Genomic DNA, 26,268 nt, shown 5'->3' on the forward strand with positions numbered 1-26,268 from the left:
GGACTGAGCCTTGCCTCAAGTACCTCGCTGCACCCCAGTTCCAGGGAGCCCAGCACTGGCCCGTGCTTGTGTAAGCATCCCTCTGATTTATTGCTGCAGAGCAAATTCTTACAGAGTGTTTTTGGCAGAGAAAATCTCTGGGGAGCTGCAAGGGGCATACAGGAACAACGGGGAAATCTCCTGTCAGCTCCAGTGTGCTGGGCACACCCAGAGCACCCACAGTCCTTGATCTCTCTCCCATGCCTGGCCAGGGAACACACTCAGCCCATCGGGAGGGGACTGCGGAGCTCGGGGCTGGGGTGGATTAGATCTGCTTTGCATTATTGCACCAAACACCTGGGGACTCGGCAGCTCGTGACAGTGCTGTATAATGCAGGGAAGCAGGCGGTGGTGCGGGCAGACACCGGTGCTGCCGGCGGCTCGCGGGCAGGGAAGCGGTAGGGCCCCTAGGAGTGTGGGCTGGCTGTGAAGGGGGGAGTCGGGTTCTCTTGCTCCCTGTTTTCCTGCACATAGACAATGAATAGGCGCAGAAGGCAGTACTTGTGCTGCAGGAATCAATATCGCTCCAGAAGCGGCCTGGGTGCTCCTCCCCGCGCTCCCGCGGGAGCCAGCCCCCAGCGCCTCTCTCTGAGCTACCGCTGTTGTCTCCTTCCCGCGATTGCCTTCCTTTCCAGCACCCTGAGCAGGACCGTGTAGCAGCATGGGATGGCCCGTGACAGTCCCGGGGCTGGGGAGCTTCCTAACCCGGATAGCCTGGCTTTTTTGGGAGACTGGAGGAACAAACAGGGTCCGGGTTTTATCCCAACTCGAGGTGGCCTCCGTTAGCACTCTCACAGCCTGCTCCATCGTGGTCCATTCAGTCACAGTGCCTTGAAGGTACCATGGCATCGTGGCCAGCTCTGGGAGGCACAGATGCTGTCAGGAGGCGATTTCTGCCTGTCAGACAGTGCTTGGGGACATTGCGACTGGAAGCAGCTCCCAATCTCTCCCAGCACTGGCTGTGGCAGTGCTGCTGCATCCAGTGCCAGCCCTGCCCCATGGGAAAGAACCCTGCTGCTTTTGATAGATTTTAATTGATTCATCAATGGGATCCACTCGGAGCTGATAAATCTTTCAGGAGCCCTGGCAGAGGACACTGAGCTGGGCAGGCTGGGCTTCCCCCTGCCTCCTTGCAGCTGCGTGGCTTCTCTGAAGCAGCTGGCTGCCCCAAGTGGGCACAAGCCCCGTGGGTCCTGCCAGCCCCTACTGGCTGCCAGCAGCACCCCAGGTTCCCCTGTAGCCTGTTTGCTCTTCCCCAGCCAGGGATGCTGCCTGGGAGGGCTACAGCACAGCCTGATGCCTCCACCCTGCTGAGACCTCCTTGCCAGGGAGTTCCATTCCAGTGCCGAGAAGGGACCCCATTGTCCTTGGCCAAGAAGAACTGATGGTCCCTAGCTCCATTGCAGCACCAGACATGTCCTTTCTTTGTCCTTCTCTCTCCTCTCCTGGCATGGGACAGGGCAGTCCCCAGGCTGAGCACTGGTACAGGTGCATCTCCATACCGGTCATAGCTCTGGAATCCCAGGGGGACAAGTCTAGTCCACAGGACCATGTCCTGCAGGGAGATGGGGGAGTGGACTCCCTCCTGTCCCCTGTGTCCCAGCAGGTAGGAGAAAAAGCAGGGACAGGGACTGTGAGGCAGGAGGCAAGCACAGGCGGATCCGGTTACAGGCAGCACGGGGCAGAGAGATGGGCAGAGAACAGCAATGCAGCAAAAAGGGCTTTTAGTGATAATAAATAATTAACATTTCTAATGATGTCCCGGCGACAGGAAGAGTCCAAGTGAGGACCTGGGGGCACTGCACACGGTGACAGGAGAGGCTGGGGACCATGTGGGGCCCAGGGCAGGTATGCAAAGGCAGGGGCTGGGCTGTGAGAGAGCCACAGGGCTGGGGGTCTCAGGGCAGGGGCTAGGCACCCCTGGGGCCCCCCTGGGTGAGCACTGTCTGGGGCCCAGCCTGCAGACCCTGCTGCTGGCAAGGGTGCAGTAAACCTGTGAGGAAGAGGACTAGAAGAGGAAATTAAACACACTTCAGAGTTGACCTGACCTCTGTGTTGGTATTGCCTTATCAGGCTTTTTCCCATGCCCATTGAGCACCTGAGAGGGTGCTGGTAGAAGGAGGGGACTAGGGAAGTGTGCTGGGAGGCAACAGCTCACAGGAAGCTGCTGGGATGGTGACAGTTGCCAGGTCACTACTAGCACTGGCACAAAGAGCCCCCCAGGCTGGGACGTATTCAGGGGACATGGGACGTATTCAGTGGGCTGGCCTGGGGTGCAGGACCTGGGAGGGCAGAGGTCTTCAGACAAGACAGGAGGTCAGACACTGTGGGACAATGACAGGGAGGGGATAGCAGGGAGAAGAGGGACCGAGCAAGCAGCCAGCTGAGCATGAGAGTACATCGCTGCAAGCCACTGCACAACAGGCATGTAGACATGGGAAAGGTAAAAGCAATGCTCGGAGGAACCAGGAGATGCATTTCTGGCAGGACCGAGGACTTCCTTGCATCCCTGCATGGGCCCCAGGGGACCTGCCTGTGCTGGAGCCAACCTGGGAGAGGATCAGAGGTGTGACAGGGCTGCCAAGAGAGGCAGAGCCCAGAAAACCTGCAAAGGGAGGACAGAGGCTCGTGCCCAGCACGGCGCAGTCTGTGGGAAAACGGAGCACTCACTAAAAATACATCATCAGGGTGAATGCCAGGGAGGAGGAGAGCTATTTCAGCTAAAAGACAACATTAGCACAGGAACAACTGAGGATAAATTATCCATGAATACATTTAGGGTGGAAATTAGACCCTCGGAGCAGGGATGTCCCAGCACAGCCCCTGCAGAGAAGAAAGCAGTGCCAGGCAGGAGGCTTGGCAGCTGAGGGATCCCGCAGCATGCTGTGGTGACAGCATGTGCCCTCTCCTAGTGTCAAAAAGCAGCAGGGGTATACGATGGGGTGCATGCACATTGCTGCATGCACATGTGAGTGCAGGTGTGTGTGTGTGCGTGGTCTTTGTGCACATTTGGGCAGCACACTGTGTGCACAGAGAGGGTGTGCAGATGGGGTGGCTGCACACAGGCTGTTGCATGTGTGCAGGTAGGTGCATGTGAGTGTGCTGACAGTGTATGCATGTGCTGTGCACCCACCAGGCTGTGTGCAGGTGTCTCGGCCTTCATGATGCTCTAGAAAGAGGAATGACAGTCCCAGTGAAGTATCCTGGAGGTTAATGCCTTGAGTCAGCACCTCTGCTCACCTGCACCCTGTTTGTGTTGCACTGTCTAGAATTTGCTGGAGGGGACAGACTCATGAGTGCTCCAGCTGTCCTGGGTGGATTCCTGTCGTGCTCCCAGAGCAGTACTGTCCCTGCAAGAGCAAAGCGGGTCACCTGGCACTGCCACCACACAGGCTTACCCTGCTTGGCCATAGCACTAGCAGCTAACAGCCCTGTGCCACCCCTCTGCCTATTGCAGTGCAAGCAAGGGGCAAACTTCTCCCCAGCATCCTGCTCCCTTCTCCCCAGGGAGGTCCTGGAGTGGCAGATAAGACACCATGCAGAGGGACTGAGGGTATCAGGGCTGCCAGCTTCAAGAGGGTCTCCATTCCCTGGGAGCTCGGTCAGCATGGATGGGGCCCCAGGAAAAAGGGCCTGGGAAAACTGAGATATCTTTGTACTGGGGAGAGGACAAGAGAGGTCCTAGGTGTGCAAGGATGTGGCTGGTGCTCATGCTGGCCCCCCCTCAGCAGAAGAGCCTCTCCCCGCCTGCGTGCAGCCCTCAGTGGAGCGCAGCAGCTCCCTTCCCCCAGCAGTGTGTCTGGCTGCTGCTCGCTCTAATTTCCTGTGCATTGTCCCCATCATTGCCGCCACCGTTCCCTGCGCATCCCCCCACACACCACACAGCCAGGCTCCCTATGCCCCAATGCCTGTGCCCTACCTCAGCACTCCGCAAATGTCCCTGCGTACGTCCCCTCATACATCCCAGCTCGTTTCACTGATGCTCTGTGCTCCCTTCTGCAGCTCCCTGCAGACACCCGTGTCCCACCTCTGGGTGCTTGCCCCACCATGTCCCCTGTGTGAGTATGACCAAAGGGGTGGGATGGAGACATCTGGGCCAGCACAGGGCCCATGGACTGTTGCAGGCCTGTGTCTTCCGGCCATGCCAAGGTGCCTGCTGGCTGCTCTTCTCCCCTAGAGAGACATACTAGCCCAGCAGGGTGGCAGCATCCCTGTGAAGGACACTGAGGAGCTTCGACAGCAGGTATTGGGGGGCACCTTGCAGCCCCACAAGTGAAAAATCACCCTGCTGGGTGCCAGTAGCATGGGCTGGGGGCTGCAGCGTGCAAGGCCCTCCCAGCACACATGCCGTGCTTGCACACCATGTGTGTGTACTCAGGGAGTGCCATGGTGCGAGCACATCCCTGGTGACACGGCACACGCACGTACAGAGCTGCGTGTGCACGCACCACGCTGTGTGCCCAGCTGTGCCCATCGTGTGAGCACCCCGATGTGCACACACGGGTGTGCAGGTGCACGTGCACGGTGTGCTGGCATGTCAGCAGCCTTGCCTGTGTCTGCTGGTGGGTGTGCATGCACTCACGGCCAGAGCCGAGCCCCCGCTGTGCTGGCACGCTGGGTTTAGAGCCCCAGGGAGCCAGTGTGCCCAGTGCCATTCGCAGTCTTGGCATGCTCGAGCTGGCTTCCTGTCGGCGTGTGTATGCTGTACCTGCCAGCCTCGGGGAGGGCGTTGGGAGGCGGCTTGCAGTTTGTGTTCATAATTACCCAGGGGGTTACTAAACCTGGGACAAGCTAACAACTCGGCAGCAGGGGTGCTCGCCCTGAGCACACACGCACGTGCAAGGCTTCAGCCAGGCACTGGGGCTGTGGACCACTGGCAGGCAAAGTGCCTCTGCAGTTCTGGGGTGCACAGGGGCACACCAGCACAGCATTTCACATGTGTGATGGTCCCACTGGCATCCCAGCTTGGTGGGTTTGCTTGGCATCCTGGCTCACCATGGCAAATGCAGAGGGCAGGGGTGGTTCCTGCTCCATGGCAGTACCCCACAGCAGGTTCCCTGTGCCTGGACACCATCATGCTGGCTGTGAGGATCCTGCAGCAGGCAGTCATGCAGCAAGTCCAGTGCTCAGCCAGGCACCCTGCAAAAGGGGGTCATCAGAAATTAAATAAAGAGGTATTTGACAGCCACATGGAAGGACCTTTGTGGGAGACAATCACTGTGACAGGAGAGCTCTTGAATCCAGCAGGGAAAGAAGAACCAGGAGCAACAGGCAGAAGCTGTAGCCAGACATGTTCAGTGAGAAATAAGGGCCTTAGCAGAGCAGGTGATTAGCCACTCGAAGCAGCCCGAATGGCACGGGCTTCTGCAGCTCCTGCTGACTCCCAGCATGTCTCTTCTGCTGTCTCCTGCTGTCTCCCACAGTGGCTGCAGCCCCAGACTCTGTCCTGGAGCACCTGCAAACATGCTTCACTGGTGTGACCTGGTAGCCTTGTGCCCTGTCAGTGCTACTCCAGCCCCCACCACAGCCACTATCTGCTTCCAGAGACACACAGAGAGCTCTGTGCTCAGCCCCTTAGGAGAAGAACATGTCAGGGAAGGCAAGCTTGCGGAAGTGCAATCCTATCCACTGGCTACAAGATTTTAGGCAAGTGCCTTGCATGATCTAAGATGGGGCCTTTCTTGCAGTTCAGACTGGCTGCCAAGGCACAGCCACTCCTAGGGTCCCTGCAGAGGGAGGTGGGTGGCCTGCAGGGTGATGGCACAGGGAGGGTGCTGACCCCTTGGGGTGTGACTGGGTGTTAGATTCATAGAACCATAGAATGGTTTAGGTTGGAAGTGAGCTTAAAAATCATTTAGTTCCAATCCCTGCCATGCGCAGGGTTTCTGCCCACTAGATCGGGTCACCCAGGGCCCCATTCCAGGGATGGGGCATCCAAAACTTCTCTGAGCAACCTGTTTCTGTGTCTCACCGCCGTCACGGTGAACAATTTCCTTCTAACATCTAATCTAAATCTCCCCTCTCTTAGTTTGAAACCATTCTCTCTTATCCTACCAAGGACATAGACTTGCACTACAGGGGTGCCCAGCTTCATTCCTTTTCCCACTCCTGTGCCCAACCCCCACCGCACCCAGGCCGGGGCAGGTCACTGGCTCTGCTTGCCCGATCGTCCCAGCTGCGCTTGCAGGAGTTGGGGAGCAGTGCCCAGTCGCGCCCCACCCAGCACCCACGGGGTGACTGCAGCCAGCGGGGACATGCCCCCCTCCCCGCGGCCAGCCAGCTCCCCCGACGCGGCTCCGGCGTCCCGGGACGCGACGCCCCTCTCCTCCTGGAGCCCTGCACCGCTGGCGGGCCCGGTGCCGTCGGCGACGGTCCCCGATGCCCCCCCAAGCAGCACCGCGGGGCCGGACCTGGCGGCGGGCGGCCCCACCCCGCGCTCCCCATTGGCAGCGGCGCCCCCCGCCCCGATCGCCGCCGCCGCCGCCCGCCCCTTCATAAAGCGCCGCGCGGCCGGACCGGCCCCGTCGGGAGCCGGGAGCGGCGCAGCTGGAGGCGGGAGCAGCGGCGGGAGGCAAGGCGGCGGTGCGGGATGCGCTCCCGCCGCCGCGGGGGCGCCGGGCGGCCCCCCTGGCCCGTGAGTAGCGGTGTGGTTTTGCTGCTCCATGAAGTTTCCTGGGGACTCTGGGGCGGGGAGGGGCGGCGGGGGGCGGCTCTCGACTCCGGTACGGTCACCGGCCCGGGGAGAAGTTGGTGGAGGGCGGAGCAGGATCACAGGCAAGCAGCCTGTCCCCGAGACGTGGATGTGATGCGGAAGAGCGAGGCAGCAGGGAGCGGGATGGAAGGATGCTGGGCTGGGGAGGACCGTGCTCAGGAGGCTGGAGCAGTGATGGGGGAGTGTGTGCTGGGACTGGGGAGCGCTGGTAGGGGCAGCAGGGTGGTGGACAGCGCCTCTTTATAGTGGCGCTTGTGCTTGGTCGTGACTGAGCCTGGGGACGAACTGGGGGCAGTGAGCAGAGGGGTCCAGCCATATACTTGCCTGCATGGGAAAGGGCTGGCTGCGTGCTGGTGAGTCTGAGACCCCAAGGACCTGGTGTCCCTTTGGGCCCAGCTCAGAGGCTGAGGTGACTACTCATCTCCACACTGCATTAGCTGCTGCTGGCTGAGCCCCAGCCTGCCAGGGCCGGCACTGAGGAGTCCTGCATAGGAGGAACAGGCTCCAGCAGCGAGCAGACGTAGCAGCAGGACCTGGGCTCACAGGCTTTGGCTGGAGCAGAGGCACTGCAGGGTCTGGGCTGCTTGGGGCTGAGGTGCTGTGGAGGGGGCACTGCTGGCACTCCTGGGCAGCCCAATTGTGGGAGAGGGGCTGCTGGGTCTGTGGGACATCTACCCGTCCTCTGCCCTGACAGGTACAGCTCTGACAGCCTGGTAATAGCAGGAATGGGAATATGATGTTACTGGGGCACATATAGCATGATGGCATGAGGTGCTGTGATGTTGCCATGTTGTCACTGCTTTGGGGGGCCTTTGGGGTGCAATGAGGCCCCTGCTGCATGATGTCAAGTAATGTCGTAGAGGTGCTGGAGGTGACTGCGGACTGGGGTGGGATGTTGCTGCAGTGGTGGAGCATGACATCACTGGGGTGCATAGTGTGGAGGGCAGCAATGTCACGGTGGCATGTAGGATGGGGTGGCTGCACGGTGAGCCAGCTCCCACTCTCCCCATGATGTGGATCAGGGGCTAGAGATATGCATGTGGGTACAATGAGGAGCCCCAGGAACAGCATCTCCCCAGTCATGGTGAAGAGTCTGGAGCACAACCACCTACCTGCTTCTTGGCTCCCATTCCAGTCCTATTCCACCCTCCCTGCAGGGCACTGTCATCCACAGCAATGCGTGGGAGCAGATGAGCCTTATGCACTGCATCCTGGCCCTGGAGCCAGCACCCTGCCCCTGTGCTGATGGACTGCACCCTGCATGGGTGCCCATGGCATCCACCCACTGCCTCTACTCCTGCCTGGCACCTTGGCTTTGTGTTACCAGGTTTAGCCACACTGAGCAAACACCCTGGGATGACCACAACTCCTGAGGTGACCTTGCCACCAGATGCCACAACACAAGCCAGGACATGGCTCTGCTGGGACAAGATAGACTGAGGTCTGCCCTGCGTGCAAACAAAACCCATTAGCTTCAAACATCAGGTGGAGCTTCATGCCAGGGCCTTGGTGCTATCAGCAGCACGCTGAGAACCATGAGGCCTTTGTGCATGCAGAGCCTGAGCCTCCCTCCCTCTTCCCAAAATGGTCTGGCTCCGGGCTGTACATCCCTTTCCCATGGCACCAGTCACTGGATCCACTGGGAAAAGTCTTTTGTCTCCAATCAGGAACATTATTTCCTCCTGGAAAAGCTCCATCCAGCTTGGAGGGATTTCAGCTGCAGCTGGATGAGGTGATGGGAGTATCTGGGGAACAGGCCAAGCTGTGGGGATGGGAGCTGGAAGGGGGAAAGACAGGGAGAGGCCTGCCAATGGCCTGGGGACAGCCACCCATTGCCTGGCTGTGGCTGTGAGGTGGCGCTGCCCTGCAGGGCCGGGGGCTCGTGTGGCAGCCCTGCACCCGCACGTCCGCAATGCGGGCGGCTCTCCCACATGCTTACACTGGTGAGCCCAGAGTGGGACTGTGGCAAAGGCTTCTCTTCCTCCCTGTCTGGCACTGCGGAGTGACACCCAGGGACACCCAGTGACACCCAGGGACAATCCAATGAACCCCTGTCCCCATCACATATGTCTTGAATGGAGCATCTGCACCAGGGAAAGACCCAGGCTCCTGCCCCTGGAGAGCAGGACTGGTGCAATGGGATGCAGGGCTCTGGGTGTGCTGGGCAGTGGGGTTGAAGTTTCCTCTGCAGCTAGAGGACAGCCTCTTTGTGCCCAGACAGGTGGGCCTGAAAGCTATTTGGTTGAGTCAGGGGAGTCCTGGTCCCCCAAAGAGCTTTGGGACCATTCTCATCCCCAGAGGAGGCAGCAGCAGCAAGCTGTTGTCCACAACCTGGTGGGTCTGCCAGGATCTAAATCTGGGGTACCTTCCCCTCCCCAAGGTGGGCATATGTGGTACAATGCAGCTGCCACAGCTTCCTTTGCTTGCTGTCAGAGTCCAGTGGCATGGGGATCAGCTGGCAGAGGGCTCATTCATCTCTGTACCCATGCCAGTTTTGGGGAGGGTCTGTTCCTGGCTGGGGGGAGCAGTCCTGCCCAGAGGGATGTCATAGTCACATGAAGCAGTGTCTCCCACCTTGAGAGGTGCCCCAGCCATCCCTCCAGTTGGTGAGAGTGGGACAGGCTGGTTTTTCTGGGTTTTATTCCAGCTGGAGCACTGGCATGTGCGTTCATGCCCATAACCTGGGGATACACAGCTGGTTGCTGGGCTCTTCCCCTCTGGATGGGATTGCCTGGCCTGGGGTGAGGGGTGGCCCTCCTGATCACCTGTGCTACAGCCAGCTCCAAAATCTCCGCAGCCTTGCCAGCAGTGCTGGCAGACACTGTCCTCCGCAGTCCAGGTTAATTGAGCCTCTCCTCCCAGTCTCCCATTCTTCCCAGCATCTCCTTCTCAGGGCCGCATCCCTGTGCAAAAACCTTCCCTGGCCAGGCTGGAAGGAGCTCACCCTGCAGAGGTACTGGGAGGAACAGTACCAGCCGGCTGGGGAAACTGATGCACATGGAAGTCACCTGGCAGAGTATCCTCATGTTCTCCCCATGGCCTTCCCCAGCTCTGGAAGACCAACTAGACAGAGAACAAGTTCCTCAGCCTGGTGAATGCCTGCTTCCTCTGGTCCTACCAAGGGAGCAGTGATTGGTATTGTGACTTGCCAGGAATTTGGATGCCAATGGCCCCTTGGGGCAGAGCAAGCTGAACCTGAGCCCAGCTTTGTCAGCATCCCACAGCCCTCCTTCTGCTTCCCCAGTCCCTCCCATGGGTTGTACTCCTGCTCAGCCCCAGCCTCCCCAGTCCCTCCCAAGGCTGTACTCCTGCTCAGCCCCAGCTCACTGGTCTTGTCCCAGGGAAGCCCTGAAGGTGAGCACCAAGGGGGTTCTGTGCACAGGGATGCCAGAGCTGTTGCAGTGCCAAGGGGTCAAGGGGCAGGTGATGTGGCACAGGTTGGTGTGATACAGCAAGGGGTGGAAAGAGAGTGTCTCCTGTGCAAAGGCAATGGGGCTGCTTGGGCATTGTGCATTGTGGAGCGGGGTCTCCTCCTGAAGCTGATGAGCTGCAGGTCTCTCCCAGGTGTCCAAGATGCTGGCACTGTGCCTACTGTCTCTGGCCTGGTTCAGTGAGGGCTTCCAGCGCAGCGAGCCCATGTTCACAGCCGTCACCAACCGCCTCCTCCCACCTGACTACGACAGCAACCCCACACAGCTCAACTATGGTGTGGCTGTCACTGACCTGGATGCCGATGGTGACTTCGAGATTGTGGTGGCAGGGTGAGTGGTGCACTAGTGCCTCAGTGCCAGCAGGACCTGGTGGCCCTGCAGGGCCAGGAAGTCCTCCCTCTTCTGTGGGCTTGTGGCTGGCTGGGTGGTTGTGCACAAAGCAGGGTGGGGGTCTGCGTGTGTGTGTCTATCTGTCTGTCTGTCTGCATGCGCACCCACATACGGTATTGGTGCCAGCTGAGTGCCTGTGTAGGACCATGTGAGTGCCCCCATCGGTCCCCGCTCTGGGGCAGTGGCAGCTGCCCAGGAGCTGGGGTCCACCCTGCAGTGCAGAGCCAGCGTGTCCCCAAGCTGTCTCAGCTCCACTGACAGGACTCAGCGCTCTCCAGAGATTCAGTTAATTGGCTGGAGGTTTTTTATAGCCCTTTATTGGAGTGATAGCTGGGAAGGGCTGGCAGGAGCTGGGGAGGCAGGGAGCCGTGTGCTGTGCTGCCAGTGCCCAAGTAGGGCTGGACACAAAACAGCTGCTGCCAGTGGGTCACAGACAGCAGGGACCATGGTGCAGGCTCTGTGTGTGTGTGCTGGCACGGCTGTGAGCTGCCGCTGAAGGGTGTTTGTGTAGACACCACCACTGTCATCCCCAAACAAGGCTTGCACACACAGGTGTGCCCACCTGGAGAGTGTCCCTTACCCCAACGGCTCCCATCCAGCAGGATGGAGGCACAGCGGTGGCAAGCAGAGTGTAGCCCTGCTGCTGCTCTGAGCATCACCCTGAGGCAGGAAACCATGGGCAACACTGAGGACTCCAGAGAGGTCTGGGCCACTACTCCCAGCCATGCTGAGTCAAGAAGCCAGCTGGGGTTTTGTAAGCAGTCGTGGTGCCCGTTGTATAACTTGTTTACTGGTGCGTCGGGCAGGAACGGGCGGGGAGCCAGTGGTACGCACCTTGCTGAGAGGATTTGCCTTGTGTGCCCATTTCCCTGCCCTGGGAAAGGGCTGCAAGCAGGGACCTGCACGTCATCCTGCCCTGCCGGCTGCCTGGCCCTCACCACTGCCCTGGTGTTGCCCTGTGGTATGCAGGCCAGGTGGACATGGGATGCCTGACACAGCCCTTGGCCTCCACAGACCATGCAGGTCTCTGCAGTGCCCATAACAGGGAAAATCTGACTTCACACCCAGTGTCCCCTTTAGGATGGAACAGGGGCTTTCATCCTGTCCCCAAGCCTCAGGAAGCCATCCCCCCTGCTCACACTCACAGGTACAATGGCCCCAACCTGGTGCTCAAGTATGACAAGGCCCAGGGGCGGCTGGTGAACGTGGCAGAGGATGAGCGGGGCTCCCCATATTATGCGCTGCGGGACCGTCAGGGCCATGCCATCGGTGTGACAGCCTGTGACATCGATGGCGATGGCCGTGAGGAGATCTACTTCCTCAACACCAACAATGCCTTCTCTGGTGAGTCCCACTGGCAGTTGTGCCCCGAGCCCCCAGCATGGCTGCCCGCGACCTTCGGTGCATGAGGGATGTGTGCGGGCTGGAGTTAATTTCTCAGTTGAGTGGCTCCATTGATTGATGGCAGCACGGGTGGGACACTGAGCCCAGTCAGCCACCGAGTCAGCACTTCCAGCTGCCTATCGCCCTCCCGGCAGCACCCCAAGCAGGACAGAAGCTTCCCCACCACCCCCAGGGCTGCCCTGGCACAGGGACCCTGCACTGCAAATCCCCCCTGTGCCCTGCAGCAGTTGTGCCCCTCTGTCTTGTGGCTCTCCTGTGCCTGCTGAACCAAATCAAGTCTAATCCTGCCCTGCTGGTGCTGTCCCAGTTTCTGGCATGACTGTCATGGGGAAAAGACCTAAGTGCCCCAATCTGGCACTGGGAATCCCCAGAGCTCCCTGGCTTGGTGCTTCAGCCTAGCTCTGCCCTGTGTCCCTGACCTCCAGGCAGCAGATCTACCTTCCTGATGCTCCTAATTACCCGGGCTGGCGGTGGCTGCCAGCACACCTGTCCCTAAATCAGGCGCTGCCATTGCCGCTGTCACAAGCAGTGCAGCTCGCTGCCTGTGCCTGGCACTGAATCGATTCTTTTTTTTTCTCTTTTACCTTCCTGGGGATGATCTACAGGGCTGCACCCCATTGGGACACATTTTACCTTAATAAGTTGATTCTTCTGTGTGTCTCCAGGTGGCCCTTAAGGGTCATGGGGGCTCTTGCAGCAGCAGCCCAGCCCTGGGCACTGCAGGGGGCTGTGGAGACAGCAGAGGTTTGGGATGCTCTGCGAAAAGTGTACCTCCTCCACAGCCTCCCCTGCTGCAGGGCCCCCTCCCCAGAAGGAGGTGGGATGCTGCAGGCCACTGACCCGTACCCCTCTCCAGGCATGGCCACCTACACAGACAAGCTCTTCAAGCTCCGCAATGGGCGCTGGGAGGACATCCTGAGCGATGAGGTGAACCAGGACATGGCTAGCCGCTTTGCTGGGCGTTCCGTTGCCTGCGTGGACCGGACGGTGAGCAGGCAGGGCTCTGTGGGCAGGGGCATCTCTGCTCCCTTCCCACCCCCAGTCCCCTCCAGTGGAGTCCTGGGGGACCACTTCCCTTGCTAACCCCATCCCACCCCTGCCAATGGGGCCAGGGGTGCCCCCCAGCAGCCTGTGACTGGCAGGGCTGGCAACTCCCCCAGCCGTGGGGACCACGGATGCCTGTCCACATGGTTGCCACCAGCTGATAAACTTGCCTGTCGAGGTGATTTATGCTCCTGTCACCTGCTCGCTCTTCTTCCTCCTCCTCCAATGGTTTATTTCCAAATGATTATCACTAAATCGGGGTGCAGCTGCTGCATGGGACAAGGAGGGCGGTGGAGACTGGGAGGACCTGGCACACCAGAGATGCTGGGGGGGTAGCGTGCCCCATGCCAGCACTGTGAGCCTGTGGACCAGAGAACTTCTGAAGGAAAAAGTGCACATACCCACTCCAGGGTTGTTTTGCCATGGGCTTTGCAGAGCTCTTGCTCAGAACACAGTAGCAGTGCCTGCTCCCACAGAGCAATGAGGGCATCCACGGCAGGGATCCTGTGGTCCCCGTGGAGATGGGTTTTGGGTGGCTGGGTACTGAGGTGGTGCTGCTGGCTGCAGGGCTCCGGAAGGTACTCCATTTACATCGCCAACTATGCCAGCGGCAATGTGGGCCCCCATGCCCTGATTGAGATGGATGTGGCTGCCAGTGACCCCGCCCGTGGTGTCGTGGTGCTGGTGGACGTGGCTGCCCAGGCTGGCGTCAGCAAGTACACAGGTACCCGGCAGCTGTGGCCCCGTGGAGGGGACGGTGCACTGCTGGGCATGGTGAGCGTGGGACCCCGCTGTGGCGGGGCTGTGCAGCCGCGTATTGGGCTGCCTGACTGCCCCATCTAGTGGCAGCCCCGGGGCCGGGGAAGGTATGCACACCTGGCAGGACCCCCGTGCCCGCCATCACTTGGGCTGATCCCTCCAGACCTCGCAGCATCCACAGGGAACTTAGTGGGGCTGTAGGCACAGGAGCGGGGCAGCGGGGAGTGTGCCAGCCTGTGCCTCATGCTACCCCATCGCCACGGGGACCGCTGCATTCCCCAGTGATAAATTGTCACTAATTAGGAGTGTTGTCACCATGGCGATGGCAGTGATTAGGGTTGGGAGTAAAACAACCGGCTTCCAGGCTCAATTAGCTCCTGATGAGAGGGATTGGAGGTGGGCAAGGAGGGACACCGGCAGTGGGAAGGAGAGGTGGGGCTCGGAGCACTGGGTGGGAAACACTGAGGGAACACGGGGAGCACAAACACCTCTGGGGCAGCTGTCCCCTCACTCCCGGGCTTCTGTCTCTAGGGGGCCGTGGAGTGGCTGTGGGCCCCATCCTGAGTGACAGTGCCTCTGACATATTCTGCGGTAATGAGAACAGCCCCAATTTCCTCTTCCACAACTGGGGGGATGGGACGTACAGGGACGTGGCGGCTGCTGTGGGTGAGTAGAGGGACCCTGGAGGAGCACCCAGACTTTGGGGACCTAGGAGCAGGCTGGTCCTGCCTGTCCCTGCGTGCACAGGATGAGTGCAGGGTGGAGGGACAGCCTTGAGGACCCAGAGCCCCACTAACCACCGGGCAGGGGGTGATGTGCATTGGGGCATCCGTCAGCACAGGGGTGCAGCCCTGCGCATGGGGGACCTGTCTGGGTACCATGGGGCACATTCCGGGAGGCAACCTGGGGTGAAGGAGGCAGGGAGGGGTTCCCGTCTCCCCCTGTCCCCTTGCGGTTCCCCAGGGCTGGATGACCCCTACCAGCACGGACGCGGTGTGGCGCTGGCTGACTTCAACCGTGACGGCCGAGTGGACATCGTCTATGGCAACTGGAACGGGCCGCACCGCCTCTACCTACAGAGTGGAGCCCCTGGGCGCATCCGATTCCGGGTGAGGGCTGGGGCTGGGATACACCCACCGATGGCTTTGCCATTGAGCCACCGCAGCCAGGAGAGCTTTTGAGCCCCAATTCCCAGTGAGGAGGGGACCCGAAGAACCAAAGCAGGACCCAGTGTCCTGCTTCCTGTGCCCATTGTCACGCCATGCCCATCCCTTGTGCAGGACATCGCCACCCCCAAGTTCTCCATGCCATCCCCCGTCCGCACTGTCATTGCAGCTGACTTTGACAATGACCAGGAGCTGGAGGTTTTCTTCAACAACATCGCTTACCGCGGCTCCTCTGCCAACCGCCTCTTCCGGTAGGAGCCCGGTGGGTACTGGGGGAGCTGGGGAGCCTGCACCCTGCTCTGGGAGACAAGCAGCCCTCACACCACAGCCAGGCTCACAGAGCTCTTCTCCAGCAGTGCCACGGCTCAGGCTCAGCTAATAAAAGATGCCGTGACTGAGCCCTTCCCAGTGTCATTACCAGCCACTACAATCGTGCCTACAGCAGCCCCTGGGGTCCCCAGCACCGCTGATTAGCTGCTGTGTGGAAGCTTGTTCTTGACTCCTGTTAATTGTGAGGGTCAATTCCTTATTACTGCTGTGTAGCACCTCCTTGCCCGGTGTGTGGGGTGGTGGGAGATGGTTGTCTACCCGTGCTTGCACTTGTGGGTGGGTGGAGGGCAGTGGCTTGTCGAGGAGTCCTTTGGAGACATCGCCAGCTCCTGGAGTGTTTGGAGTTGGTGCTGCTACTCTGCAGTTCAGAATCACAAGCTCTCATGAAATTCCTGTTGCGCCTGCATTGAGTGGGGACGTGCCAATGGGGGACAGATGCATCGCCATCCCCACTGCATAGCCACCAGGGCTGTCACCTCTACCATGATTCTGCAGGAGGGTCAGACACTGCCCAGGAGGGTTCTGAGTACAGCAGAGAATGGCATTAATACCCTGTGTGTGTTTGGCAGGCTCATCCGCAGGGAACACTCAGACCCCATCGTGGAAGAGCTGAATCCAGGGGATGCACTGGAGCCTGATGGACGGGGCACGGGTGGGTCCCCTTGGCTCTGCTGGTGGAGGTCCATGTGCCACAGCTCTGCCCGGCACCTTCTATGACTGGGGATGCTGCATGGCTGGCTGAGTCATCTGCCTGCTCCCCACCAGCAGGCTGGAGCTCCCATCACCCAGGAATGGCCCCATGCTTTCTCCTTCCACCCATACCCAACTAACAGTGCCATCTCTAGTTCCCCTGGGATTTGCTCTTGGGGGGCTCCTTCCTGGGTACCCACTGTTCAAAGTCACCCTCTGTATTCGAGAGAGGGTGAGGCAGTTTCCTGTATCCCACAACCCTCCAGGCATTACCTGTCCCCTCCACTGCCCAGGATGCTGACACACCTGACTGCAGGATGTCACCCACACAGAGACACTTACTCCTACATTGGAGTCACTCTATCTTCCCTATTGCTCCTGCATGGCCAGGAATGCTGCTGTTGCCTGTGGAAGGCCGCACCAGCAGCAGGGTGTAGCGGTGGGAGATGTGGGGCCTGGCCCTAGGCATGACATGATCCTGTCCTTGCAGGAGGTGCAGTGACAGATTTTGATGGCGATGGGATGCTGGACCTCATCCTATCCCATGGTGAGTCCATGGCACAGCCGATCTCCATTTTCAAGGGCACTCAGGTGAGTCAAGCAGGTGGTCCTTGCGTTGTCCCCATCCCTTTTGTTGCTCCCAGCTCAGTCTCCTTGCTCCCTCCTCCCTTGCAGGGCAGAAGCAACAACTGGTTGCGAGTCATTCCCCGCACCCGCTTCGGGGCCTTTGCGCGGGGGGCCAAAGTGGTGCTGTTCACACGACGCAGCGGGGCCCACCTGCGCATCATCGATGGCGGTTCGGGGTATCTCTGCGAGATGGAGCCTGTGGCACACTTTGGACTGGGTGAGACAGAGGGTCAAGGGGCTGCCTTCACCCCCAGCCTTCCCTGGCACTTCCCTGGGCAGGGTCCATGTCTGCTGCTCTGTTGTCCTGCAGCACAATAATCATCCATGCCTGTCACCCTGGGTATGGTGGGCTCTGTGGGAGACTGAGCAGGGTGCCCAGCTACTGCAGCTCTGCTGCAAGGGGCAGCTGCCCCCTTCCCCACCCTTTGTCTGCTACTTTGCTCAGACACTAGGGCTTTCCCTGTGTTTTAGCCCTCCTCTGGCTCAGTATGGCCAGCAGCCAAGCCCACAGGAGTGTATTTCTGGCCCTTGGCAGATCATCCCATTGTCCTCACCTACACCCCTTGGACTACATCCGTGTACATGGGCTGTCAGCATGAGCACCTGGGGCCAGGCTTGGGGAGCAAGGAGCATTTGGCCCTCCCATCCCTACCACCCCACTGGCCTCCTTTCAGCCCCTGCCCACCCTGGAGACCCCCCCTTTGATGGGCTGCCCGCCTGCAGGGCATGATGAAGCCAGCAGCCTGGAGGTGACCTGGCCAGATGGCCGTGTGGTGTCACGAGCTGTGGCCAGCAGTGAGACCAACTCTGTCCTGGAGGTCCCCTACCCCCTGGATGTAGAGGAGCCACTCATACCTGCCCCGCTGGAGGTGAGGGCTGGGTGTGGGTGCAAGGCGGGAGACTTTGGGGACAGGAATGAGAGGTTGGGCTCTGCTGGTTCTGTGGCTGTCCAGGGCTGATTCCTCCCCATCCTGGCGGTCTCTGCTTCTCCCCAAATGCAGTGCGGGCAGGGATTCTCCCAGCACGAGAATGGACGCTGTGTAGGTGAGTGGCTGCTGGGGGCACAGGTGCGCCTGCACCCGGGATGCTGCAGCATGGCCCCAGGGGGGACACAGGGACATCATTCTGTGGCTGCCTGCCACATGGCTCAGTGCCAGGTACAGCTGTCTGCTTGGCACATAGCCTGGGGACAGGGCAGCAGCACGGCTCCAGAGGGGGACCGTGGTGTCACAGGGAGCAGCGAGAGCGCTGTGCTGTGGCGGGAGGCATGGCTGGCATGTGGCAGGCATTGTACTGGAGCTACGAGCAATGAAGGGGTGTCAGGGATGCAGCAGGGTGGCTGTGGCCATGCTGTGAACCTCCTGGGTGGTAGACATGGCTTATGCATGGCTACCACTGGGGTGATCATCCAGCATGTACAGGGGGAACTGGAGGGGCCATGGCTGGGAGTCCCAAGCTCTTTGCCCAGCCATCTAATGCTGAGGACTCTCTTGCAGACACAAATGAGTGCACTGAGTTCCCCTTTGTCTGTCCCCGGGACAAGCCCATCTGCATCAACACCTATGGCGGGTACCGCTGTCGCAGCAACAAGCGCTGCAGCCGGGGTTTTGAGCCCAACGAGGATGGCACAGCTTGTGTGGGTGAGTGATGGCTGGGACACCCTGACCCCATGCCAGCTGGCAGCAGCCCCAAAGCACCACCTTGGGATGGTGCTGCACCCCTGATAAAAGCCTGGCCACATTCTGCAACTTGTTAGGTGGCTGTCCAGCCACCTCCACCCTGGCTGTGTCTGTTCATCCTGTGCCTCGCACTGAGTCACCACTGACTCCCCTTCTCTTTCTCTTTGTTTTTCTCTCTTGCTCCTTCTCTGTGCAGCTCAAGTGGCCTTTTTTGGGGGATACCCCTCTACTGGGAGCTGGCCCAGGCTCCCCCACAGTGCCCTCCTCCCTCTAGTTCTCGGACTCTACCTTTGCCTCTATGCACTTTAATCCCTGCCTGTAACATGCCAGAGCAGCCTTGGTGGAAGGACCAGCTGGCTTCTGCCTGTCTCTCTTTCTCTCTTTTTCTCCATGTCCAACTGCCCTCGAAGCGCTGGCTGTGACCTATCGGGGTGACCTGCAGTGGGACAGGCACGGACCTGGCTGTCCCATGCACCGTCGCTGGGAAAGCAGCCCTGGGGCAATGCAGCAGAGCCCCTTCCCCAGCATCCCACTGCCCCAGTGCTGCTCCTGCCACGCTGGCACCTCCCAGGTGGTCGCTTGCTCCGTCGCCTCAATACTGTACCATGTGCCTGCTGGTTTGGCCTGCGACGTGTGTGCTTTGCCTGCCCCCTCCTCGGCGGTGGGGACCACCTCCCCAGCCCTGGCAGAGGAGGGTCTCCCCAGTCCTGCAGGGGCAGGACCCTCCTGCTCTGTTTTTTAATGTATTGACCCTACTGTTTGGAGTCGGACCCTGCTTAGTCTTCCAGCCCTTCTCCCAGAGAACTCCCCAATAAACTATATCCCATCTATTAACCTGGCCTGCTGAGCTGTGCAGGGCAGGGCAGGGCTGTGCCCATGCTTCTGCCCACCCTGCCCTGGGGCTGCATGGGGAGGGAGCTCAAGGTGGGGAGCATCCCCGCTATGCCCCAGCCCTCCCTGCCTCAGGGCTGGGAGCTGGCTGGAGGGTGACAGTGACCCTGGGCAGCTCTGCATTGGGGGCACAGCACTGGAGGGGCTGGGGTGCAGCAAGCAGCCCTGCCTGCACCCCAGCAAAAGGGCTGTGCTGCCTTCTGCTGGTGTGCTGTAACCCCATGCTGCTCTCTTCCCCACTACCAGACATCGACGAGTGTGCTCAGGGCTTGCACAACTGCAGCCAGCTCTGCACCAACACCCCTGGGGCACACACCTGCCGCTGCCACCCAGGCTTCCGCCCCCTTGATCCTGCTGCCAGCCGGTGCCTGGGTGAGTACCTACAGGCAGCAACTGGCTGCCCACTCGTGGCACCCAGCCTGGTGCAGCCATGCTGCCCTGGGAGCAGAAATGCTGTTTCCTGGGGTGCCCAGTTGTGCTCACAGCCCTAGACCTGGAGGGTGGGATGGACGGACTGTGGCTGTGCAGGAGTTTGTGGAGTAAGAAGGCATCTGCCACCCAGCAGCCTTGGGACAAGCAGTGGCAGGACCACCTGCCTTCATGTCCCAGGTTAACTCAGCCTACCCCCCCTTATGCACTCTCTCTCCTTTCCCATGCCAGACAATCCCTGTACCCTTGGCACTGCTCTGACCCTCTCTACTTCTTTACCAGACATAGATGAGTGTCAGGCACAGCCTGGCCCCTGCGACCATATCTGCCACAACACCCACGGCTCCTTCCACTGCCACTGTCACCGCGGCTTCTCCCTGGGTGCCGGTGGGCGCTGCCAGCGCAACTAGCCTGCCCTGGCACAGCCAGGTGTCCCCTGCTCACCCCCAGCCCTGTTCCAGTTGCACTCGGTGCCAACTGAATAAACCCTTTCCTGCACTGGCTTCCTCGTGTGTCCCTGTCACTGGGGCCACTTGACTGCTACACAGGTCTGTCCCTGTCCTCCCATAGACTGCCCCATCTGGCCCATCCCTCACCCTCATTTCCCCCACACTCACCATCCTCATGGGGATCTGTACACACCAGTGTGATAAGGGATACCCAGCCTGACTCTGCCCCCACAATGTTGTCCTGCTCCCCCACCACCACCAGCACAAGAAGATGCAGGGCAGGCAGTGGGAGAAGAAGCGTGGGGTTTATTGAGGAAGGTCTCCATGCAGGGGGGCTCCAGCAGGAATGTTGAGGCCAGGGCCACCCCTCACACACGTCATGACCGAGCCAAAGGGAGTCCCACAGGGCAGAGTCCTCCCTCCAGGACCCCAGGAGAGAAATGCTGGCTCGGTTCAGCCCTGCACCCGGACAGGAGTTCTTCTCCTCGAGGTGCTGGATGTCACAGGGACCCTTGTATTTCCCCCTATCTGACCCTGGACCATGAACCTCCACACCTTGCAGCCAAGCCCAGGTGCCCATTGGGGTCCCCACCACAGGCCAGGCTGAGAATTAGGGTGCTGGTGGCAGATGCATGCAGGACACGTGGGCAGGAGAGGGCTCAGCAGTGTGAGAGGAAGGGTCCCGGTGGAGCTGCTCCACCAGGCACTGTCCCTGCATTGAAGCAGGTCATGGGGCAGTGCAGACAGGGAGCTGCAGCCAGGTATGGGCAGGCTCTGCCAGGACTGGGCAGGGAGCCTGCCTCAGCCATGCCACAGCTTAGCCTCAACTATACTGGGCCATGCATGAGCCCGGGGCACATGGCACAGGGGCAGGAGCCTGCCCAGCACTGCACCTCCCTGCCTTGGACACTGGGCTGGGGAGCTTTCTGGGTCCAGCTGGGTTTAGCACCAGGTCAGGGAGGGAGCAGAAGCAAGTGCCCAGTGTCATGGTAGTGCTAAAGGATGCTGCTGGCGAGGATGCTGCTGGCGAGGATGCACTGCCAGATGGGTGAGAGCATGTGGCCAAGGCTGGGGAGCAGCAACAGGCAGCATTTGGGGCAGGGCTGGGGAGAATGTATGGCACCATCATGCAAAAGAAGCGGCACCAAGGCTCTGCAGACACCCTGGGCAGTGGACACGCAGCAGCTGAGCCCACGCCGTAGCACCAAGAGCAGGGTGCCCCAAGGAGGGGGTGAAGCAAGAGCTCAGTGCCTGTGGTCATGGGGCTAAGTGTGCATCCCCCCCTTAGTGCTGCTGAGGGCTTTTCCAATCCCCTGACTCCCCGATCCATGGCAACAGGGCACTGCCACCTGTGGCTGCCCACAGCAGGGCAAGCCCCATTCGCTTGGGGAAGGGACAGCAGCACCAAGAACACAGAGGGCTGCGGGAGCCCCTTGGCAACAGTTTGGCTCAGTGGGAAGCACCTGGGATACCCCAGCACTAGCCCCTGCCCACAGTGGGTCCGATCAGGGCCAGACTCACTGTGGGGGGCATAGAGTAGATGGGGGTGGGCAGCCCCACCGGGTAGCCACAGCCTCCCCCTCCCGCTCTCCCTGGGCTCAGAAGCGGGTGCTCTGGTAGTGCAGCCTGCGGAGCTCGGAGAGGCCACTGTCCCGGCAGTACGAGTCCCTGCAGGGACTCCCTGCCAGTCACCGGCCCCCCGCCCCACCACCCCCACCGCTGCTGCTGCTGGAGCTGCCGCTGCTGGAGCTGCCGCTGCTGCACCGGTCCTCGTAGATGGAGATCTCAATCTGGGCCCCGCTAAGGATCATCAGTGAAATGTGCTAGCCCAATTGCCTGGCAACCACTCCCAATGTCCCTCCACCCCTTGCCATCCCCCCAGCACTCTGCTGCCTGCAGGATACAACCCTCATGCCACGCTCCAGAGGATCAGTGAGCAGCAGCCCCCGTGGCGCATAGATCTTCTCGTTCTGGTCCTGGATATACTTGGAGATCTTCTTCAGTACCTGCCAGCACACAGAGGGACACTCAGGGCCTGCCAGCAGTGCTGCCTGCTCTGGCCTTCAGCCCCCTGCTCCCTGTGCCATCTCTGAGCCGTCCCTGTGCCTACTGCCAGACATACCCATCCCTGAGCCCTCCCCTGCACCTCAGCACCTTCTCATAATGTGTCTCCATGCAAAGGAAGATGAAATAGGCAGTGGCACAGGCCAGGCACCCCTCCAGGTATGAGCTGCCCCCAATCTTCTCTGCCTCAGCGTAGAAGCCGTTTAGGGTTTTCACAGTTTCCTCAAAGAGTTGCCGCTCAATCTAGGACAGAAACCAGAGTGAAGAGGAGTCTGGCCAGAGGCTGACTCCCTGCACTGCCCTGTCCCCATTCCTGAGGGGATCTGGAGAGCACTTAACTCTCTCCTCCCTGCCCCGCTGATGCCTCAGCTCGCTGGCACCTGCCCACATCCCACCCATGCCAAGATCTGCTGAGCCTGCAGGCTTCACCAGAGCCTCCCAGTCCCCAGTAGCATCCAAGTCTTTGCACAGCAGGCAAGGTGACTGTGATTGCATGCACCCAGCAGCACTGGCTGGCCCAGGGCTACACCACATCCCGTGGAGGCCCCACGCCTTTAGACCCCTCTACCCTCTGAGCCCCTATAAGGCACTGCCATAGGGCACCACCCTGTCAATCTGTCAGTCTTCCTACCCGGCTCTCCAGTTCAGGGGGAAACTTTGTCTGGAACTGGCATGTGGTCCCATCACTGTAATCCCGCTGCACGAAGACCTTGGTGGCCAGGGACGCGCTGCGCCGCAGCTCCTGCAGGCTGTGCACCTGGGGGCAGTGGGTGATACGGGGGGCTGCAGCCAGCGGGTGCCAGGCATCCCTGCTGGAGAGCTGGGGGCCTGAGGAGCAGCCATTCCCCCGGTGTCAGGGTCTGTAGGCTCGCACAACCCCCAGGACAGGGAACACCTAGCATGGGCTGTGTCATGCCGTGAGCACAGCTCAGTGTTGGAGATGTGAAGCAAGTGGTGAGGAGAGGATGGTGGCAAGGGGAGGGTGCTGTGGCAGCCCCCTACTCAGAGCGTGGGCAAATGAGTGTGCTCCCTGCCCCAGGCTGCTGTCAGAGCTCACCCATACTGGTTCCTGCATGCACGAGTGTGTGTTCATAGCGGGCCATGGCCCAGGGAGGGGACAGCCCCGTGTCCTAAGCAGTACCCCAGTACACAGCCAACCCAGCAGCTCCTAGGCAGGAAGACGGGAGTGAGCCGAGCAGGAGCAGTGGCCGGGCAGCAAGGCTGCAGCAGTGGCACAGTAGGTGAGCAGGCTGCAGCGGGGAGGCTGCAGAAAAGGGATCAGCAGATTCTGCGATAGATGCTAAGCCCTGATTCCCCATGGGGTGTGAAGGCCCGTGCTAGCCGCCCGAACTCTGGGTTGTGGGGTGGCTGGAGAGGTGGATAGAGGGACCAGGTTGTGCCAAGGGCGGGTCTAAGGCCCCTCCCTGCGCTTGCCCTGGGTGACATGGGGCCACCACCTGCTCTCTGCCCCACAGACCGTCTGTCCCTGGCCCACGTCCCGCCCACGGCATCTGAGACAAGGACCCCAAGTCCCACAACCATCCCTCTCCCCGGGGTGCCCCAACCCAAACGCACGCTGCTCCCTCCACCAAAGGCACTCTGCACCCACCCTGCACCCCCACACTCCTTCAGGCACCCCATATACACACCGGCCTTTTCGTGCACACAGAACCCTCGCAGCCCCCGGTCCCACACTCCCCCCGCACGGACCCCAGCGCCGCGCTGTCCTCCCGCAGCAGCACCGCTCGCGGAGCCCTCGCCCCGCCGCGCCCAGGCAGCCGGTGGCGGCGGGCAGGGCAGGGCGGAGCGGGGGGGCTCCGCCGCAGCGCGGCCCCGGGAGGTGCCGCCGCCGGGGTGCCCCCGCCCTGCCGCCGCGCACCCACCTCCGTGGCCATGGCGCGGCGGGCGCCGGGCCGGGCTGTGCCGTGCCGGGGGGGCCGGACCGGACCGGACCGACGCCGTCACCGGGGCCGTGCGGAGCCTCTCGGGGCCGGGCGCTGTCCGCGGTGCTGCCGAGCCGAGCGGCGGAGGCGGGCCCGGCCGCCCGTGTGCGCAGCCGCCCGGTCCGCCGCGGCCCGCCCCGAGGCACCGGGGATGGGCGCCCGCTGATACCGGCACGGGGCCCCTGCAGGACGCGGGCCCCTTGCTGCGGACGGCGGTACCCGCTGCCCCGCGGCTGGCCCTGGAGAGGGGTTTAGAAGGAGGGCTGCTGCTGGGTGTCCCCGGGGGTCTGGCACGGCGGGTAGCGGAGCCCGGGTGCCTTTGGGATGCAGCTGTAGGTCCCTATGGGGGAACTTGGCTGCCGAGGGGGTGCTGCTGGAGGTAACAGGGGGTCTGTTCCATGAGGCTGGAACGGCAGCGATTTGGGGAGTCGACCGTGCGGCTGGCAGTTCGCCGTGCCAAGGGATCTCGTCTGAAGCTGTTTGTTTGCGAAGGAGTTGCAGCTGGCGCTGCGGTCGCAGGGCGGGCAGACATCAAAGACAGAGCTAACGAATTCCCTATTATCTCTGCCCATTGACAGCTCAATTAGAGCCGGAGAAATGCCAAACGGGGGGAAGAGACGCTCTCCCGAGAGGTGAAGGAGGGGGCGGCTCCTGGCTGGGACCGTGGTGGGGTGAGAGGGATGCAGTAGCTGGGCACAGGGCCCTTGGCAGGCAGGAGAGCAGCCAGCCCATCCCTCAACACCTGGGCAATGCTGGAGGCAGCTCAGGGCCCTGCCAGCGTGTATGCCTTGTCAGGGAACACAGCTAACACAGCTAATAGAGCTAATACAGCTAACACACACAACTAATACAAAGAACACAGTGAACACAGCAAACACAGCATGGCCAGCTGCCTGCAGTGCAGGGGCAGCTCTGTCTGACTTCTAATCCCCCTGCCCTGAGCACCAGTGCAGGCTTTGGGCAGGGCAAATAGAGGCAGAGCCCTGGGGTGGTTGGTGCGCGGTCCCCATTCTCTAGAGCAGGCAGGGTTTGTTACCAAGGGACCAAAGGACACATGCAGTCAGGGACCCCAGTTGGAGGACACATCTCCCCCACAGACACAAAGCTATGGATCCCATAGTTTTTGGGGAAACCTCTTGCTCCCATGGTTCAGAGCAGCCCTGCCAGCCCACAGCCCGGAGCAGTGAGGTACACCCTGCCCTGACAGTGCCACAAAACCAAAGGACCCCCCTCAGGGGGTGGCGTGTGAAGTCTCCCATGCACCCAAACACGTGCATGCACACTGGCACAGGCACTCGTGCATGCAATCAGATGCCCACATTTGCCCACATACCCCATGTACCCCAGGCATGCACTCTGATGCACATGCATTGTGCTTACACTCCCAAGCATGTCCCCAGATGTCCCCAAACCGAGACCCTGCATCCCATCTCCCTCCCATGCTGCATGTCACTGCCACGTCAGTGCTCTCCTGCCCACCTGGCAGGTCCTGCCAGTTGCCATGGCAATGCTGTGCCTGCCAAGAGATGAAGTTTGCTCTCCCGTGCTGCAGTGAGGGGCCAAGAGCAGTCAGGGGGCTTTAGCTGTCCCCGCCACCCCAGGCTCTGCCCATCATCCTCCACCTGTAGTGTTGCCCCAGGGATGTCTCTTCTCTGGCTGCACCAACCCAGGTTCTGGGCTCCGTTTGTCTCATAAGCCATGGACCTGCTGTCTGCAGGACCAGGGCACGTGTCAAGAAGTATCCTTTGTCATCCCTTTGACATCACCCCATTATGGGGAGCCACTCTCTGCCAGCCATACTGCCCAGTGACAGGCAGGACATGGATAGCCCTGACCTGACCCAAAGTGTTCCCCATCACCATACAGCCCCTGGCCCTACCTATGGTATCTGTGGTCCCCAGCACCTCCAGAGCCCACCAGGGTCTACCAGCTCCCCCAGGCAGGGTGCACCATCATGGGCTTTCCAGTTTTAACCAGAGCAGGGATAGACTCTGCTGGTTCCCATGCAGAAGAAATAGGCTGCTGCCATGCCATGCCATGACAGGTCCTGCCATGCTGTGCCATGGCTTCCAGCAAGGCAGGTCAGAGGTCGAGGGGGCTGGCATAGCCAAAGGGATCCCAGGCAGTAGGATCAGGGACAGTAAGAGCTCAGGGCAGCCCTAAAATGCTGCATGGCCTTGTTGCTCCCTCAACCCCAGCACTGTGAGGGGGGCTGGCAAGG

The 26,268-nt window shown here is 60.8% G+C and overlaps 2 protein-coding genes across 15 annotated transcripts; one reads left to right on the forward strand and one right to left on the reverse strand.

Annotated features, from left to right (window-relative positions):
- Positions 1–6,576: 6,576 nt before the first annotated feature.
- On the forward strand, positions 6,577–20,095 carry CRTAC1 (cartilage acidic protein 1). Of its 13 annotated transcripts, none has more exons than XM_027710979.2 (17): positions 6,578–6,673; positions 10,316–10,512; positions 11,720–11,916; positions 12,833–12,963; positions 13,588–13,744; positions 14,311–14,445; positions 14,743–14,888; positions 15,060–15,196; positions 15,845–15,927; positions 16,456–16,556; positions 16,641–16,809; positions 17,316–17,461; positions 17,594–17,636; positions 18,089–18,232; positions 19,409–19,534; positions 19,691–19,771; positions 19,874–20,095. In XM_027710979.2, exons 1-17 carry the CDS (start codon positions 6,629–6,631, stop codon positions 19,999–20,001), a joined length of 2,166 nt encoding a protein of 721 aa, XP_027566780.2. In that variant the 5' UTR covers positions 6,578–6,628; the 3' UTR covers positions 20,002–20,095. The 13 variants fall into 13 exon arrangements, 12 of the variants coding, with proteins under 12 accessions (XP_039235132.1, XP_027566780.2, XP_027566781.2 ...); XM_027710980.2 differs by having other exon boundaries at positions 6,579–6,673; positions 19,636–19,771; positions 19,874–19,965; XM_039379200.1 differs by having other exon boundaries at positions 6,580–6,673; positions 19,728–19,771; positions 19,874–19,960.
- Positions 20,096–20,321: 226 nt separating this feature from the next.
- On the reverse strand, positions 20,322–25,477 carry GOLGA7B (golgin A7 family member B). Of its 2 annotated transcripts, none has more exons than XM_027710987.2 (5): positions 25,428–25,477; positions 22,736–22,861; positions 22,195–22,347; positions 21,945–22,046; positions 20,322–21,830 (listed from the first exon to the last, which is right to left on the reverse strand). In XM_027710987.2, the coding sequence occupies exons 1-5, from the start codon at positions 25,470–25,472 to the stop codon at positions 21,729–21,731; spliced, it is 528 nt and encodes a 175-aa protein (XP_027566788.1). In that variant the 5' UTR covers positions 25,473–25,477; the 3' UTR covers positions 20,322–21,728. The 2 variants fall into 2 exon arrangements, with proteins under 2 accessions (XP_027566788.1, XP_027566789.1); XM_027710988.2 differs by lacking the exon at positions 25,428–25,477 and adding an exon at positions 23,988–24,858.
- Between the last annotated feature and the right edge of the window lie 791 nt (positions 25,478–26,268).

This window comes from Pipra filicauda, unplaced genomic scaffold (genome assembly GCF_003945595.2).
Source record: "Pipra filicauda isolate LSUMZ 115617 unplaced genomic scaffold, ASM394559v2 scaffold15_size4787011_pilon, whole genome shotgun sequence".
Lineage (NCBI taxonomy): Eukaryota > Metazoa > Chordata > Aves > Passeriformes > Pipridae > Pipra > Pipra filicauda.